The 19,275-nt window shown below is 38.3% G+C and overlaps 1 protein-coding gene across 7 annotated transcripts in view; it reads right to left on the reverse strand.

The window, feature by feature from the left end:
• The window catches only part of SMG1 (SMG1 nonsense mediated mRNA decay associated PI3K related kinase), a 137,360-nt gene that overhangs the window by 71,626 nt on the left and 46,459 nt on the right, over positions 1 to 19,275 (reverse strand). For 4 of the 7 annotated variants that reach the window (XM_053213538.1, XM_027043167.2, XM_053213534.1 and 1 more), the window contains exons 2-3: positions 2,556 to 2,719; positions 725 to 880 (exon numbers count right to left, since the gene is read on the reverse strand). In XM_053213538.1, coding sequence (XP_053069513.1) covers positions 725 to 740 — 16 coding nt within the window. In that variant the 5' untranslated portion in view covers positions 741 to 880; positions 2,556 to 2,719. Of the gene's footprint in view, positions 1 to 724; positions 881 to 2,555; positions 2,720 to 5,788; positions 5,847 to 19,275 lie in introns of all 7 variants that reach the window. The other 3 variants (XM_053213536.1, XM_053213537.1, XM_053213535.1) reach the window with 1 other exon arrangement.

Below are 19,275 nucleotides of genomic sequence, written 5' to 3' on the forward strand. Positions count from 1 at the left end.
CATCTGAAAATTTATCCAAAATAAATCATTTTTTAAAAGCCATACACACACACACACACAAGCTGTATGCATAAAGATACTTGCCAAGATACACACAACACACACACATACACACACCTCATGGAAACAAATGGTCATAACTAAAGGACCTAAGAGTGACTATATCCAACAAAGTTTTTACGTCAGAAACTTCAAAAATTTCATGCTTAGCTCTACCAACAAAATAAATTTCTTCTAGAAAAATAATGATCATCATTACCTGTAATCATCATTCAAGGCACTTTACCTATTCAGCAGGGCTGTGTTACAAGGCAGAAGGTGGGATCCATTTATTTAAATTTAGAAAAGTGCCCACTCCTTTTATAACCATATTGCCTACAGACCCTAGAGTTAAAGGACTTGTAAGAGCCCATCACACACCATACATTCATCATCTACTATAATCAGGAAAATCCCTTCTTTAGATCTTAGCTAGTATTCTAATCTTAAGAGAATTCTCTGGAAAGTGTAGTCTAAAAAGTATTAAAACCTTTCCTATGAGAATTTAGTCTAAGAAACAGTTCACAAAAGAATGCCAACAATTATCACCTATACATGTTTTTCAACTTGAAGTAAACTAACCAACTCATGTATGTGCAAAACATTAGTAAGAAATAAGGTGGCCAGGAAAAAGAGGAGATTTGTGGAGGCATTTGTGACTGGTCCCCAGTTTGCCCAATCTTACCCTGTGATTTCCTCATGTCTTTGATGGCTAACGCACGACTGCCATGCTGAATACTGGTGAACTCAGGGCTGGTCACATTGTTAACTCTCAGCTCTTGCCCCAACGACTTCCGACCATAAGTATTTTCCCCAGATCCTCCATTGACACTGTAGCCACCTACAACCAGCAATATTTACATTATTTTAATAGGGCTCTTTGTTTTACTCAATCAATTCCTGATAGTCCAGGATCTTACAACCCCTCTGCAAGCAGCTCAACCAGCCTGTTTCTCCTACTCTCCCCCTGTGCTGCCTGCCCTGAAGTCCTTTTGGTTTCATTTTGTGCACCCAAGGAAGAAGAGAAATGAAAACCAAAGTCAGATTTTGCACTTTAAAACTTTTTAGGGGCACCCGGGTGGCTCAGTCGGTTAAGCGTCCGACTTCAGCTCAGGTCATGATCTCACAGTTTGTGAGTTTGAGCCCCACATCAGGCTCTGTACTGACAGCTCAGAGCCTGGAGCCTGCTTCAGATTCTGTGTCTCCCTTTCTCTCTGCCCCTCCCCCGCTCACATTCTGTCTCTTTCCCAAAAATAAACATTAAAAGTTAAAAAAAAAAAATAAAAAGCTTTTCAGGGGCGCCTGGGTGAGTTAGTTGGCTGAGCGTCTGATTCTTGGTATTGGCTCAGGTCGTGATCTCATGGTTGTGAGATCAAGCCCAGTGTCAGACTCAGCAATGGGCATGGAGTCTACTTAAAATTCTCTCTCACGCTCCCTTTGCCCCTCCTGACTCATGTACATGTGCTCTCTCTATAAAAATTACCAAAAAAACCTTTTAGAAGTTTAGAGGACAGACTAGTCAGGAAACCTCAGCCTTTATGATAATACTGTATTTTGGGCAGCAAGGAAACCATGTTATGTATATTCTAATGTATAAAAAGAATTTAAAAAATTTAAAAAAGGGGGGGGGTGGCCCTGGTGGCTCAGTCAGTGAAGCATCTGACTTCAGCTCAGGTCATGATCTTTTGGTTCACAAGTTCAAGCCCCATGTCAGGCTCTGTGCTGACAGCTCAGAGCCTGGAGCCTGCTTCTTGGATTCTGTGTCTCCCTCTCCTTCTGCCCTCCCTCTCTTTGTTCTCTCTCTCTCTCAAAAATAAACCATTTAAAAAAATTGTTTTAATGTACGAAAAGAACATTTAAATTTTTTCTTTTTTTGTTTTAAATGTTTGTTTATTTTTGAGAGAGAGAGACAGAGCACAAGTGGAGGAGGGGCAGACAGAGAAGGAGACACAGAATCTGAAGCAGGCTCAAGGCTCTGAGCTGTCAGCACAGAGCCTGATGCAGGGCTCAAACCCATGAACCACGAGATCATGCCCTGAGCCAAAGTCAGACGCTTAACCGACTGAGCCACCCAGGTGCCCCACATTTAAATTTTTCTAAATGAAGGGGGTAAATTTATTATGAAGTTTCAAAAACAGCACTGTAAAAATATTTATACTTAAAAAAAATTTTTTTTTGATGTTTCATTTATTTTTGAGAGAGACTGAGCGTGAGTGGGGGAGGGGCAGAGAGAGGGAGACACAGAATCCAAGAAGCAGGCTCCAGGCTCTGAGCTGTCAGCACAGAGCCTGACACAGGGCTTGAACCCACGAGCTGTGAGATCATGACCTGAGCTGAAGCTGCATGCCAAACTGACTGAGCCACTCAGGTGCCCCAGTATTTTTATTTTAAACATATTAAAAGAAAAAAGTAGGGGAGAAAGAAAGAGGGTAAGAGGGAGCAAGAGGAAGGCTGGTAGGTTAAAAACCAAACAAACAAAAAAAAACATGCCTCTAACAGTAAGAAAGCATATATACCCTTTTCGTCATTCTGAATGTCAGTGTGAACTCTGGTATCATCGTGCCTTTGCCGAGACACCACAGCTGAATTGGAAGGTTGCAGTCCATAAGAAGAAGGCCCACCCCTATCTCTGGATGAAGAATATTTTAATGTATCTGGGTCGGCTGATGCACTGTCAGTTCTGTAAAGAGAGAAGAGCATGAGATTAAACTTTAAACAAATATTTTAATAGCCCAAATCATACATCTTTCCATTCAAGACTCTCCTACCATTCTAATTTTTTTCATTACTATTATAAATAAGCACTCCAATTTCAAATGAATCTTTCAACGGGGAAAGGATTATCAATGAATGAAATGCTAGCTTTCAGCCCCTTCTATTTTATAGACCCATTCAGACACACGCATTAACTACCAGGATTAGAGTGACCAACTCATCCTGCTGTGCTTGAGAGTTAACGATTTTAGCAGTGAAATCTGGTGTCTGAGGAATCCCCTCAGTTCAAGGCAAACTAAGACAGCTGGTTACCCTGGTCCACGATTCTCTTCACATGATGTGATAAAAGGAATTCTTCCTAAGCTCTCCTCCTAGGAATGGTTAATCAGTGGAAAAATTACCATCTTCCCAGTCGTAAAAATAAAAAGCACAGGCAATATATCAGGCAAGGGCAATGTGACATTCCCTCTCTCTCTCCCCTGAATTCCTAACTTGATTATTTGGTGGGAAAGTAATTATAGAATGATATTTGAAGGCAAGCTCGATAGGATATAAGAAAACATTACCCAGAAAATAAGATTATTTTAACATACTGGAGACTTCACTGAAGACTCCTAAACTCTAGAGACTACCTATTAAAATTATAAAGAGTGAGAAAAATAAAAATAAGGTATCAGTAATCCAATGAAGCTGAATTAGAAGGCTGCAGTCCATAATCTATTTAAAAGTCAAGTACTGTCTAGAATAATCGCTGATACTTAGACATTAATAAACAAGTAGTGCAGACCAAGGTAAGAGTAGTCCTTATCCTTACGTAAGGATCAGCTCTATGCCTCAGTGTCCTCATCTGTAAAGCAGGGAGCTGTGTTTCATGACTTCTCATGAGCCTTATTCCTCCAGCCATCAATCCTAAAGCATCAAGAAATAAGACCACACTACTCTACAACAGCATATGAAAATATCAAGAAAGAAGCTCCTGTCCTATTGATACTACTTCTGAAAGGAATAACTTTCTTACAAATAATCACTTTTATGATATGTACTAAAAACACCTTCTGAACCCACAATTATTTGGGAAACTTAAGGGTACTGGCCAAGAGCAGTAACTAACCTATTTCTCAACCCCCATGGCTCTTCCCTCATATATAAAAGTGACTTCAGTGTTTGTGTATATATTTCAATTTATCATCTTTTCTCCACCCCCACCCATAAAAATACTAATCATGCAACTCTGAATAAGCTTAAACACCCTGATCTATATTTAAACCACTGTTAATACAGAATGCAAACAATAGGTCCAATGAAACTTGGATAAGTGACACAAATCTAAATTATTCCTAAAGTCTGTTAATCTGAAACGTGGTAAAATTTCGTAACCTTAGCCTACTACAATAACTAAGGCTCCGTAATGGAGTATCTTCTTCAAACATTCAGGGTTCACTTGTCGACAAGGCTCAGTACTTCCAAGGTGTGGAAAAATAAAATCTATGGAATTTCAAGAAAAAAAATGTGTGAGGATTTTTTTTTTCTAAGCATACTAAATCTGTAAGCATTCAAATACCATTAACACAAAATGGAGCATGAGAGCTTCTTAAAACGAATGTAATGGCATCCCCCATGTTTCTAAAAATAGCACACTGAGTGCCTACCTATAATAAACCATTACATACCATAAATTTCTGAAAGGGAATTGAAAAATAAAAGAGAGCTTAAGAGCTTTTCGGACAGATTTTGAACTCGTCTATACACATGGCACCTAGCACAACCTGGAAAAGTAAGATGTTAGCAAGATAACAAAAATCTACCAATATTTAAATATGTGAATTTCCTGCTTAAATTATGTTTATATATTACATATACTACTTTTACCATTAAGAGTTAAGTATGTGTATCACTTTTCTGGTGACATAGCAGTAAACATAAGGCAGCAGAGAATATGAATTAAAAAAAAGATCTGGGCTCAAATCCCGGCTCCACACTGAAAAGGTAAGTGGGACTGTGCACAAGGTACTTAGTCTCTAAGCCTCAACTGTTTCTTACATAAAATGGAGATAATACCTATCCAATGTGTAAAGCTGTTGTGAGGCTTAAATAAGATAATGGATTCGTAAGACATGCTTAGCTTGCAGGGAATGCTCAAAGTTATTAAGACCATAACACTAAATAAACTCAAGATTTCCAGTCTAACAAACAAATCATACATTAGTTCAAGAGCACAGGAATACAATTAAACAAGCTTTCACATCCAATATATAGCAGCCGATTTTAAATTCTTCATGGAACAAATTAAGCAATCTGCTACCAACAAAACTTCCCAATTTATTAGAAATACAGGTTTTAAAATCCCATGAGTTATGAACACCAAGTATCCCACCCCCATCCCCCACCGGGAGTCTGGGTTTTCAGAATAGAACAAAAAAATTCACTGGGGTGGAATTACTGTCTCAGAACTGTCTAAAAACTCACTAGTTGCCAAGTTCTTTTAATACAAACTGATCAAAACATTTCCAACCAGAATTCAAGTTATAGGTAGTTTGAACCCCAAAGCACAAAATGGCTCAGCATTTATATGAAATCTCTATTTTTTAATATCTAGACTGCTTAGGTCTCAAAAAAAAAGTCAGTATCCGGCTGTTAGCACCAACAAGACCACCCAGTCCAATAAATAGAAAACTGTTAACGAACGGAAATGAGCACTTAAAATGAAGCAATCAAAGGCATAAAATACAGATTTGAATTCAAAGAGGCAGGCATAAATGTTAAGCCAGTTATAAGAGCTGAAAAAGCTATCATCTGCCAGCATTAGTGTCTCAGTTTAGTGATAAGAGAAAATGTATCTGTTAAAACTAAGAATCATACTAGCAAGGATCCAAAAATACCTCCACAGCCCCTTTAATACTCTAAAAATATTATGGAGAGAGAGAGAGAGAGAGAAAAAAAAAAAAAGAAATGCATAAATTTCCCCCAAATCATTAAACTGAAGTTAAAGCCTGATGTACATGCCACATGAGAGGTAAGTTTCTAAAGCTCATACCTCAAAAATCGCATACTGTATAATATGGAGCCTTTGTGATGTTTTGCATCAAGTCAATCTGTAAGACAGTAGTTACAATATTAGTGAAGACAGTGGGTTAAAACATTTGCTGTTCAAACATGAAGCAAATATCACTCATGGGTTAGGTGCTTTTAGTTGTACTATGCTATGGCCCTCTAGGGTTCATATGCTGAAGCAAAAACTGAGATGGAAAGCCGCTCTATGCCTTAGAAGACAGAGAAGCTTAAGGTGGATACCAAAAACTTTTTAGTTACGTAAGAGAATTTAAATGTTAACTATAACGTACAAATCACATGCAAATCTCGTTACCGCTCATTTAGTTAACTATTCTCAACATACAGAAAAAGTAATAAATCTGAGAGGTCATTCATTTTGAATGACGCACATCCTCAGACCTCACATCAACAATCCAGCATGTGCTAGGGGATAGTATCTCCTGGCTACATGTGGTCTTATCCAGTTCTTGTAAGCACTAAAAAGCAACCAAAGGGAGGGGGGAAAAAGCACCACTCTCAAAGTATGAAGTCAGGGAATTCCCTATCATGAAGCATTTCCCAAAAGCACCCGAAAATGACTTGATGCAAACACCACACCTAGTGGTGCCACTGGAATAAGCATCATATTGCTTCAAGTTGTTTTTAAGTAGGCTTATGGAGGGATTTTGCTCTCACAGTGAGATCTAATTTGTAATGGGTATCAACCAGGAAATGAGATTTGCACTTAAGCCAATGAGGTGGGAATGCATTTATTCCCTAAAGCAATGGTGCACAAAGATAGTGTCACTATCATAAAGTAGCTGTAGAATATGCTGGGAGTTCATCGTTAGTAAAAGTTAATACACTTGAAAATGATTTATCTTTTACAAATAAATTCAAGGTTATCCCTATGATGCCTGTTACTCACCTGGATTCAGACATGCTTTCATGAGGGATACAAGACAAGGTGAAACTATGCTCTAAAATATGTCGATGGCTACAAAATTCATTTGGGAGGCTCACGACTTCATTCTTTGAAACTCTTCCCACAAGATAAAATAATTCAAACTTAGTAAAAACAGAACTGAACCAGCATGCCGAAATTATGAGTTGACTTCAGTTTGGCAACACTGAAATATTAACAGTTAATAGAATTTCTTATATTATCTATAACACCAAATCTTAATTATCTATTAATGAATTCTTTGTTACTCATTTTTAATCACCAAACTCTCAACTAAATAGCCACTGAAGACTCAAAATATAAAAATATATTTATTTTTGTAAAATTATAAATAATTTCACTTTACCCAATATAGGTCTGGCCTTTTCCCTCAGCCTCTAGAAGGTAATCTCTAAAGTCTCGGAATGTCGTGCCTAGTAAAAGTGTCCTTGTTCACCTGGAGGCTTTGGGACACACCAGAAAGTATAACAATATGACTTATGAGGGTGAGGGGGCTTTGAGTCACATGGATCACTCAACCTCCAGAAGGTCTGGAAACTAAGTTTCTGCATGTGAGCAACTGATTATGTATGGAGTCCAAATAAAAAACTCTAGACACCAATGCTGGCGTGAGCTTCCACGGTTGGTAATACTCTGCATACTATCTGTCACACATCAACACCAAGAAAGTAATACTGTGCTCACAACTCCACAAGGAAAGGACAATTGGAAGGTCCACATTCGTAACTTTCCTGGACTGATGTAGCTGATTTTAATCTGAATCTTTCACCTGTAATAAACTGTAACCATGAGTATAACAGCTTTCAGTGAGTTCAGTAGTCCTTCTGGTGACTTAACCAACCTAAGAGTAGCCTTTGGGACCCATGAACTTGGAAATGGTATCAGAAGTAAGATTGGTCTTATGGACATTGCTCCTTCTCACTCTGCATCTGTATTTAAAATCACTGAATATACTGTAACCCAAAATCCTAGATTGTGAATTTTGTTTTTTAATACCATCTTAAGAAAACATAGTAAAGATTTGACTTCAGCATAATTTCCCTTCCAAGTCATCTCAAACACCCTCTATTGACAGACCTCTAACCAAATTAACCAGAAGGGACAAAGCAACTCTAAAAGGGCACATCAGATTTTATCCTTTGCTTCATGGGCACAATTGTCCTCAGTGTAAAGACTGATCAACAGAGCACCCCCAGGTAGTTCCCAGACTACAACTAGGTCTTCAACACTGCCCATGTTTCCCTAATCAGGGTTCTCTCCTTCCCCAAACAGTTTTCAAGCTTCCTGCACCTTCCTCCTTTCCCCAGAGCTCTTCCAATACACAACTTTGCAGATTCCTGCTTCATGCAAAATACAAGCCATTCTACAGCACTCTCAATAGTAAGGGCTAACAGTTTTGAGCTTCTACCACATCTGGTAGGCAACTTAGATCAGCAGTTTGCATGTATCTAGTATTTCATTTAATCTTTAACATAATCTTATTGTTATGATTAACTCATTACTAAAGATAGTAAGCTCCCCTCTTACAGATGAGGTAACTAAGGTTCCATAACTGACCGAAAGTTGCACATCTGGTAAAAGGCAGACCAAGACCTCAAACTCTGTACAAACTTTCAAGTTCTTCAGCACTCCATCAGTTCTTGCCAACTTCCTTCCAGTAAATCCACAAATTCACCCATATCTTCACACACAGCCTTTCTTCCCATCACCCTCACATAATGAACAAGTAAACATCCTATCTACAATAACCTTCTGGATCCACACATTCCCCCTATTTTCTGAGGTATGCTGTGGACTCCCACTTTCCTACTGCTCATATCACCAACACATGAGCATCCTCAAGTCTTTCTTTTAACAACAACAAAAATCAAAATCTTGGGGCATCTGGCTAGCTCCCTCAGTAGAGCATGCAACTCTAGATCTTAGGGATGTTAAACTCTAGATCTTGTGGGATGTTCAAGTCCCACATCGGGGTGGGGAGCCTACATTAAAAAAAAAAAATCTTAATTTCCTTTCTCCTAATTGTCTGGACTCTTCACAGCTAAAACTCTTGAGAAAAATTTATCTTCCTTATCTTCACTCACTTTTCAATTCACTGTAACCTGGGTTCCCCCCTGAGCACTCCAATGAAACTGTTCCTACCAAAGTAGGAGCTGCCACCTGTGGCCTATTTGTCTCTAAAATCCCATAATCTCTTTTCAGATCATCTTGCTCAACATCCCCTGATGACTTACTTTGGACAATTGTCTATTCACACTCTTTCTCAATACCACTCTCAAGTTTTTTTACACAACTTTAATTCCACTGACTTTCTACTTTCTCCTAGTCCAAGTACTTTCTTCCTCCTTCACTTCCTTCTTTCACCTTAGATTTCATGGTCTATCATTTCACTTATTATTGTTTTTATTTCTGCTGTGTTGGTTGTGATCTCTCTTCTTTCATCCTTGATTTTATTTATTTGGGTCCTTTCCCTTTTTCTTTTTGATCAAACTGGCCAGTGGTTCATCAATTTTGTTAATTCTTTCAAAGAACCAGCTTCTGGTTTCATTAATCTGTTCTGTTTTTTTTGGTTTTAATAGCATTAATTTCTGCTCTAATCTTTATTATCTCCTGTCTTCTGCTGGTTTTGAGTTTTATTTGCTGTTCTTTTTCCAGCTCCTTAAGGCATAAGGTTAGGTTGTATATCTGAGATCTTTCTTCCTTCTTTAAGGAAGGTCTGGATTGCTATATACTTTCCTCTTATGACCACCTTTGCTGTGTCCCAGAGGTTTTGGGTTGTGGCGTTACCATTTTCATTGACTTCTAAATACTTTTTAATTTCCTCTTTAACTTCTTTCTTGGTCCATTCATTCTTTAGTAGGATGTTCTTCAGTCTCCAAGTATTGGTTACCTTTCCAAATTTTTTCTTGTGATTTCAAGTTTCATAGTGCTGTGGTCTGAAAATATGCACGGTATGATCTCGATCTTTTTGTACTTACTTAGGGCTGATTTGTGTCCCAGTATATGGTCTATTCTGGAGAACATTCCAAGTGCACTGGAGAAGCATGGTCTATCATTTCAACAACACTCTTGCCAGTCACCTTAACCTCCCTTCATATTTTCCTCACACCGATCTGTTAAAACCCCAACCCTGAATAACCCAGTTATCAATTACCCATCATCCCTAAGTCATCACCACACTCCCAGGTCCTCTGATGTTCATCTCCCATTCTCTATGTGCACTTTCCAGACCTCCCCATTCCCTTTGGATTCCAAATTGCTCTCCTAAACCTCCTACACACACACACAGACACACACGCGCGCGCACACTTTACTTCACCAAGAAAAAAAAGATACCATAACACATCGACACCCAATTCTAGGCCTTGATTAGGATCCATCTACTTCCACCTTCTCGTAACTTTGCAAATACCCTTTATCCTGTGGAATCTACCTTTCCCACTGAACAATGGAATCTTCTCTCTACACATGTAAAATTTTCTAATGTCTCTCACTTAAAAATACAAAAATATGTTTAACAAATAATACAAAACAAACAGAAAAGCTCCATCCATCCCACCTGACACCACCAAACAATCTGCCTTCACTTTCTGCAAACTAAGAGTTGTCTTCTATTTCCCGCCCTGTTTCTTCACCTCTACTGGCACCTCAACCCACAACGATTCAACTTCTGCCCCATCACTTTTGGCCAAACCAACTATGACCTCCAGGATGCTAAACCCAAGATAGCTCAGGCTTTATCTTACTCCTCAGAGGCTTTCACAGGGCTGCTAAGTGGAGTTAAGCAGGTTGTGGCCCCCAGAAAGGTGTCTTGCAGAGAAGAGGTGGGCTGAATGAAAACTTCTTTTTAAAATTCCTACAATAACCCTGGCACTCAGATCCCAAGAATTCAAAGTAACCAGATTCTTCTCTTCCTTTGGCTTATGGGACATTATACTCTCTATTTCTTCCTACCTGGTTCTACTTTCTTAGGAACCTCTGAGGGCTTGTTCAGCCTTCTCTACCAAGCCACTAAATCTTAAGGTTTCTCAAAGGCTGACCTTAGGCCCTCTATTCATCTCACTTTGTGTTCTCTCACTCAATCCATACCGATGGCAATATTTACCAGTGTTTGACAAGAACTCTTAAATCTAGGCCTCCATCACTGATGTCCACACTGAGATCTAGATCTATGTACCCAACTGTTTAAAATTTTTTTTAATGTTTATTTATTTTTGACAGAGAGAGAGAGAGAGACAGAGCATGAACAGGGGAGGGGCAGAGAGAGAGGGAGACAGAGAATCCGAAGCAGGCTCCAGGCTCTGAGCTGTCAGCACAGAACCAGATGTGGGGCTCGAGCTCACAGACCTCGAGATCATGACCTGAGCCGAAGTCAGATGCTCAAGTGACTGAGCCATCCAGGTGCCCCATGTACCCAACTGTTTAAAAAACAATGTCGGGGCACCTAGGTGGCTCAGTCGGTTAAGCATCTGACTTAGGCTGAGGTTGTGATCTTGTGGTTTGTGAGTTCATGCCTCGCATCAGGCTCACTGTTGTCAGCAGACAGCCTGCTTCATATCCTCTGTCTCTGTCTCTCTCTCCCCCTCCCTTGCTTGAGCTATCAAAAAATAAAATAAACATTTTTAAAAATATATTAAAAAAAAACAATCTCAATGTTCTAATGCCTCAAATACAACTGTCTCCTTTCCTCCTGGAATCCCCATTTTAATAAATGGTACCATCATCTAACCACTATTTTCTAATAAATGGCACTATTTGATCAGCCAGACAGTATGTCTCCCACTTCCAATGCTCATCTCCATCCCACCTCCACATTCCAACATTATTGTTATAAAACACAAATCTGATACCTTCTCACTGCCCTTATCCTATGTACCTTACTTCCCTTTTTAGCTATATCTCTACCAACCACCCCTTTTATACTCCATGTCCATCCATCCTAATCTTTCACAGCCAGAGGAAAAAAAAAAAAATCACCTTGCTCAGCCAGTCTGCCTGGAACAGCTTTGTCCTCACCCCTTGGTGACACTAACCAATTTATCTTTATCCTCCAAGCTTCCGCTTTACTTTGAAAAGTTTCTGATTCCCCTAAGTCTGGCTAATAGTCCCTGCTATATAAGTGCTACCAGAGAACCTAATAGTTCCTTTTGAGAAGTGTATTTAAATGTATTCTGCCAGGAGACTGAAAATACCAGAAGGGCAGGGGACTGTCCGTGTTGCTTATCATATATTCCCACTGCCTAGATGGCATATAAATTACCTGTTGACTAAACAATTGCTTACTGTCATAACTGAGGCCCTTCTCTCAACCATGGAATACAGTTCCCTAACCTAAACCAACACTAACTTTTCTTCAACCCATACTTCCTCTCCAGAGCATTCTATTAAAATCAGTATTTTCTTGATCATTTAGTACAAGAGCATTAACTAAGAGCTAATGACTCTAAAAGGCAAACTAAGATGGTTCCAACCCTGTAAGAATATATAATCTAGAAAGAAAAGAACTGTAAAGTCAGTAGAAGTTCCCATTAGGAGTATAAAATGCTCTGTGATTTCAGAAACAATCCCAATATTCAACTCCTTCTTCAAACTCTCAAAGTGTGCACCACATTAGTTTGCACTTAGTAGTTATATACTAGCTTCAATTTGCTCGCTTGTTTGAGATGTGAGCAGAGGGTACTATCTTATACCACAAACTTTCATAGGGAAAAGAGAAAAATATAGTGGTTGCGGCACAGGAGTACAGACTAGATGAATACCTTGGTTCAAACTCCATTACAATTATGTAAATTAAGTAAAAATTTATATCTTAAGTTAAACTTCCATAACTAAAATCTGATCTATGCATATGATCTTAAGAGAAACTTCTAAACACAAAAAGCCACCAAAAATAGATTCGGGCTTGCTTCAGCCATATAGGTAAATGAATTCTGAATTTTTTTACCTACTTAATATGCACTTTTAACACCTTATTTATTTTTGTCACATCAAAGGACACTATCAAGAGAGTGAAAAGACAACTCACAAAATTCGCAAAATTGTTTGCAATCATGTATCTCATCAAAGTCTAATATCCAAAATACATAAAAAATTCTTGGGGTGGTTCAGTGGCTCAGTTGGTTGAGCGTCCAACTTCAGATCAGGTCATGATATCACAGTTCGTGGGTTTGAGCCCTGTGTTGGGCTCTGTGCTGACAGCTCAAAGCCTGAAGCCTGCTTCAGATTCTGTGTCTCCCTCTCTCTCTCTGCCTTTCCCTGCTCGTGGTCTCTCTCTTAAGAATAAACATTAAAAAAATATATACTATAACAAAATATATAAAAAATTCTTATAACTAAACAACAACACAAACAATCCAATTTTTAAATGGGCTAAAATTTTAAATAACTGTATTTTTCCAAAGATAAAGATAGCCAAAAAACACATGAAAAATTGCTCAACATCATTAGTGATTAAGAAAATGTAAGTCAAAACCACAATTAAGAAATCACACCCACTAGGCTAACCATAATTTAAAAAAATAAATAACTCATGTTGCAAACATACTGAAAAAATGGAACCCTCATACATAAATAATGGGAATGTAAAATGGTACAACCACTTTAGAAAACAATTTGGCAATTCCTCAAGAAGTTAAACAAAAAATTACCTTTTGACCCAACAAATCCACTCTTAGACATATACCCTAAGAGCTGAAAACAGATCTTCTCACAAAAACTTGTACATGAATGTTCACCACAACACTATTCACAATAACCTAAAGGAAGGTGGAAACCCAAAAGTCCTTCAAAGGATGAATGGATTTAAAAAATATGGTATTGGGGTGCCTGGGTGGCTCAGTGGTTAAGCGCCCCTCTCCCAGTAGCGCTCTGCCTCTCTTTCAAAAATAAACATTAAAAAAAAAAAAAAAAACAACCCACAGTATATGCAGACAGTGGAAGATTATAAATTCCACATAAGATTCCATAAAAAGGGAGCGCCTGGGTGGCTCAGAGGGTTAAGCATCCGACTCTTGATTTCAGCTCAGGTCACGATCTCATGGGTCACAGGACTGAGGCCTTCATCCAGCTCCATGCTGACCTGCTTGGGATTCTCTACCTCCCTCTCTCTCTGCCCTTTCCCTGCTCACTCTCTCTCAAAATAAATAAACTTACAAAAAAAGAAAGATTCCATAAAAGGGAATGAAGTACTGACACCTACCACAACACGGATGAACCCTGAAACATTATGCTAAGAGGCCAGAACAAAAGGCTACATGTTGTATGATTACATTTATATAAAATATCCAGACTAGGCAAATCCACAAAGTAGATATGTGGTTGCGAGGAGCTAAGAGGAGGGCAGAATGGGAAGTGACTGCTTAAAGGGTACCGGGGTTCTGTTTGGGGTGATGAAAAGTTCTGGAACTAGACAGTAGTGATCGTTGCACAGTATCATGAATGTACAGTTGGTTCTTGAACAACACGGGTTTGAACTGCACCAGTCCACTTACATGTGGATTTTTTTTCAATACATACAGTACAGTACTATAAATGCCTTCCTTATGATTTTAATATTTTCTTTTCCCTAGCTTATTTTATTGTAAGAATACAGTAATACACAAAACACACAAGATATGTTAATTGACTATGTTATTATGAGGCTTTCAGTCAACAGCTGCCTATTAGTAGTTAAGTTTCAGGGAAGTTATATGCAGATTTTCGTGTGTGTGTGTGTGTGTGTGTGTGTGTGTGTGTGTGTGTAGGGGTTTTAGGTCAACTGTACTCAGCACACTGGACTGTAAAATGGTAAACTTTATGTCCATTTTACCACAATTTTTTTTAAATTTATGACATTCTTGGGGTACCTGGCTGGCTCAGTCACTGAACCATGCAACTCCTGATCTTAGGGTTGTGAATTTGAGCACCACGTTGTGTGTAGAGATGACTTAAGAATAATAATAATAATTAAAAAATCTTTAAAAAAAATATATGGCATTCCTGAAAAGATAAAATTATAAGAAGAAACAGACCAGAGGTTAGTTAGCAAGGACAGAAAGCAGGCCTGACAAGGGCACAAGGAAATGTTGCAGGATGATGGAACGATTCTATAGCTTAACTATGGTGGACACGTTTACAATATTACATGTATTTATCAAAACTCAAAGAACTATACAGCTTGTAAATTGTACCTCAATAAATCTTTTTTTTTTTTTTGAAACAAAGAAAGTACACAAGCAGGGGGTGGGGCAGAGGGAGAGAGAAAATCTTATGCAGGCTCCATACTCAGCGCAGAGCCTAATGTGGGGCTCAATATCACGACCCTATGATCATGACTTGAGCTGAAATCAAGACTCGGACGTTCAACCGACTGAGCCACCCAGGCACCTCAATAAATCTGACTTTATTTTTTTATTTAAAAAAAATTTTTTTTAATGTGTTATTCTATTTTTGAGAGGGAGAGAGAGAGAGAGCACAAGTGGAAGGAGGGACAGAGAAAGAGGGAGACACAGAATCCAAAGCAGTCTCCAGGCTCTGTCAGCATAGAGCCCAACACAGGGCTTGAACCCACGAACAGTGAGACCAGGACCTGAGCCAAAGTCGGATGCTTAACCAACTGAGCCACCCAGGTGCCCCAAATCTGCCTTTAACATTGATTTATTATTATTTTTTGTTGTTGTTTGAGAGAGAGCGAGTGCACAAGTGGGGGAAGGGCACGGAAGAGAAAGAGATAAATCCCAAGCAGTATCCACACTGTCAGCCCAGAGCCAGACGTGAGGCTCCAACCCATGACCCATGAGATCAAGACCTGAGCCGAAAACCAAGAATCAGATGCTTAACCGACTGAGCCACCCAATCACCCCAATAAATCGGACTTTAAAGGCAACAGTTCTTTACAGTGAAGGCACAAAAGATAAGGAAAAGACTGTTGATTTATTCTTAATACTTTAGTATTTCAGGTCTTATATTGCCTACCCATATTTAGCCAATCTACATGGAAAAGCAAAATATGGCACCAGCTTTAAGTCACTGTGCTTTCCAAAGAAACCAAAGACTGTTAGTGTCTGAATTAATTAATCAGGTCTAAGAACAGGAACTTAGAGCTCAGAAAGGATTAACCTAGCCAAGGTACAGAAAGAAACAACAGCATTTATATCAGTAAAAGACAAATGTTACCTACATTAGTTAAAAAAAAAAGTTTCTAAATTTCTAACAAAATAGCAATTTCATTCTTTATCAATGCCCGAGAAATACCTGAGATAGTCCCTATAGCACTCTATTTTTTTAAGAATGAAATGCACAAGGAAGGAAGGAAGGAAGGAAATGCACCATAAATTCTTAATATTTTAGTGTCTACCCATTTTGATACCATTCAGAATTGTGGCTAAATTCTTATTAACTGACCACTGAGAAAGCAGGAAAAAATTAAAGAGTCAAACCACTAAGGCTGACAAAATCAGAAAATCATCGGCTGAGACAAAAACATGAGAAATCCACTGCTAATTTAAGTATTCTAAGGTTCTTTACCTCATCTGGCATAAATTCATACCTAACCAGGTATTAAAGAATAGTGGCAGTTATAAAATCTGGTATGCTTTGAACCTCCAATACAAATGTGAATTTAGGGTTCAGTATTTAACAGAAATAACTTTGTTCATGCTAAATAATAGCTCACCTAAAGGCTCATGAATCTAACGCACCAAGTTAATTTAACTCACTTTCTCTTGGCCTTTATTTTTAACCAACGCTGGCTGACTGCCTTAAAAAGAAACCCTGCTTCAGCTCCCATTTGTATCGCTTATCTTCCCCTTTTGTCAGCAAGTCCTGGAAGTACTTTAGAAACATCCCATTCAGCCTGGGACATTGCCAACATTGAAAGGAAATCTCTCACTCCATGACCTCCCTAGCAGAGGAAGGACAAAAAAAACTGAAAGTCTACAAAGAAACATGTCCACCTCTTCACCCACACCCCCAGGGCTCTCCAGTTAAATGCCAAACATATAGCCCATTAAGACAGAGAAGGTTAGAGAAGAATCACTAAGTGTTAAATACTATAGAAATCCTAAAAGGAAGAGTCTGGAAACCAGAATGGGACTCTACAATCAAGAAAAAGGCAGTGTTTTATTAATATAAAAATGTGTGCGACCATCTTTTAAAAAGTCCTGAAAATAGGCAAATACTGACTATAGAGTTATTCAGATAAAATTCCTCTAGCTAAAAGATTCAAGCACATCCCATCAAGGGATTGACATGCTTGTGAGACTCTCCAACAACTACATATTTAAAATTTTCCCTTTAAAGATAATTCTAAAAAGCACTGTGGTGTCTTTTAAAAATAAATGTACTGTGTAAAAGATAAACATCATTACCACCTTTTTTTTTTACAGGTGACACTGGTCAAGAAAAATGATGTGGTTGCCAAAAATTACTTGTAACACATTAAGAAAATGTTATGCAATTTAGACATAGTTAAAAAAAACTATTACCAAGTTAGGCACCACTGCCTAATGGTATGATACGCCCTACAAATCTTGGGCACAGTCAAGGATTTAGAGTATCAGAAGAGCAATATTCCATGTACCCCTTAGTAAGTAACATATCTTAAATATGATGGTAAATATGGAAAAGGCACTTACTGAGTTTCATATTCCACACCCGTGATTCTTAACAAAGAGGAAGTTATTAACAGAAATACTTTTAGAGCATTCTCAAAGTATACACATGACCCCTGCCCCAACCCTCTTAAAAAATAAATGTACATAAAAAAAAAAAAAACAACTTAGAAGAGAATTTAAAACACCTTGGTTCTATGTCTAACTTTACCAACATTATACGAAGACAACAAGTAGATTTTTTTAGTAGGGCTCCATGCCCAATGTGGGGGCTTGAACCCATGCCCCTGAGATGAGGAGTAGGAAGCTCTACAGACTGGGCCAGTCAGGCACCCCAATACAAGTAGCAAATTTTAAATGGACTCTGATTCCTCTCAACATCTCCAATAACACCTACAAGACCGATCTCCTGAGATATCCTGGGGTGCAACAGTAAAGAAACATACTACGTGTAATCAGGGGTAAATATGTACGATAAACTCTCTACTTAAGTACTGGGACTTCTGCTTTAGAAGCGATCTTGAAATAACTACTTCCTATCCTCGAATATAAATAAAAAGATTCGATAGACAAATCTCAAAAAATATAGTCCCCTAAATCAAGTAGCTGGGAAAGAATGATACTTTTCAGAATAATCACACTATTCTTCTAACTATAGGAAAATTTATTAAAGGAAGACAGTTGTGGTAGTTACGGAAACATAGTAGAAGCAGCAATCAAGTGCTAGGAAACAATGCTCCCACTGTGCTCAGTAGTAGCAAGAAATATATTGAGGTATTTAAAAGTATTTAGCCTTGGGGCACCTGGATGGCTCAGCTGGTGGAATGTGCCACTCTATCTCTGGGTTGTGGGTTTGAGCCCCACACAGGGTGTAGAGATTACTCAAAAAAATATAAGATCTTAAAAAAGAAAACTATTTAGTCTTAAGTTTAAGAAAACTATGAAACAGTTCAAAATGATCACTTAAGCGACTTTTTCTCATTAGATTTTACACTAGACACACATTAATCGGTTTAAGTGTTTTTAAAATAAGAAACTTTCATAATTCCCTTTCACAACAAAGGAGAAAAATCAATGTTTCTAAATATGAAGTTCTGTAGAAGATGCATTTACTCATTTTAAGTAAATTTATCGCACCATAATTTAAAATAGTAAAAACTCAGGATAGCATAATAATGTGTATGTCTCACAATGATATAAAATTTATTCCTATCTTTGTTTAGAAGGTACATGTGGTTTATTTATTTTTTTAATGTACTCCAAACTGTTACACTGGCAGAATATATCCTTGCCATGATTTCACAATCCATCCTCCCTACCCACTTTAAAACATTAACCAGGGGCCTGGGTGGCTCACTTGGTAAGCTTCTGACTTTGGCTCAGGTCATTATCTCACAGTTAGTGGGTTCAAGCTTCGCATTGGCTCTGTGCTGACAGCTCAGAGCCTGGAGCCTGTTTCAGATTCCGTCTGTCTGTCTCTCTCTCTCTCTCTCTCTCTCTGCCACTCCCCTGCTCGTACTATGTCTCTTTCTCTCTCAAAAATAATCAAAAAAAGTTTTTAATAAATAAATAAACAAAGCATTAATACCTGCAATGCCTGGGTGGCTCAGTCAGTTAAGCATCTCTTGATTTCGGCTCAGGTCACAATCTCACATTTTCATGAGTTCAATCCCTGCTTGGGATTCTCCCTCTTTCTCTGTTATCCCCGACCCCGCCCACCACTCACCCAAAATAAATAAATAAACGTAAAAAAAAAAATTAATACTAGATGGTGGGAGAAAGGGAGAGCAACGCAGCATTCAACTGGTGTTCTTAAAGAATTAGTTCTTCAAATTCCAGCTGTATAATAAAAGTTAGGCAAGGTACAAACTACCTTTTAATCTACCTTTCTTTATTTAATTCCATTGGCACCTGCCCTCTAATTTATGCAAATAGTTA

Source organism: Acinonyx jubatus, chromosome E3, assembly GCF_027475565.1.
Source record: "Acinonyx jubatus isolate Ajub_Pintada_27869175 chromosome E3, VMU_Ajub_asm_v1.0, whole genome shotgun sequence".
NCBI classification, from domain to species: Eukaryota; Metazoa; Chordata; class Mammalia; order Carnivora; family Felidae; genus Acinonyx; species Acinonyx jubatus.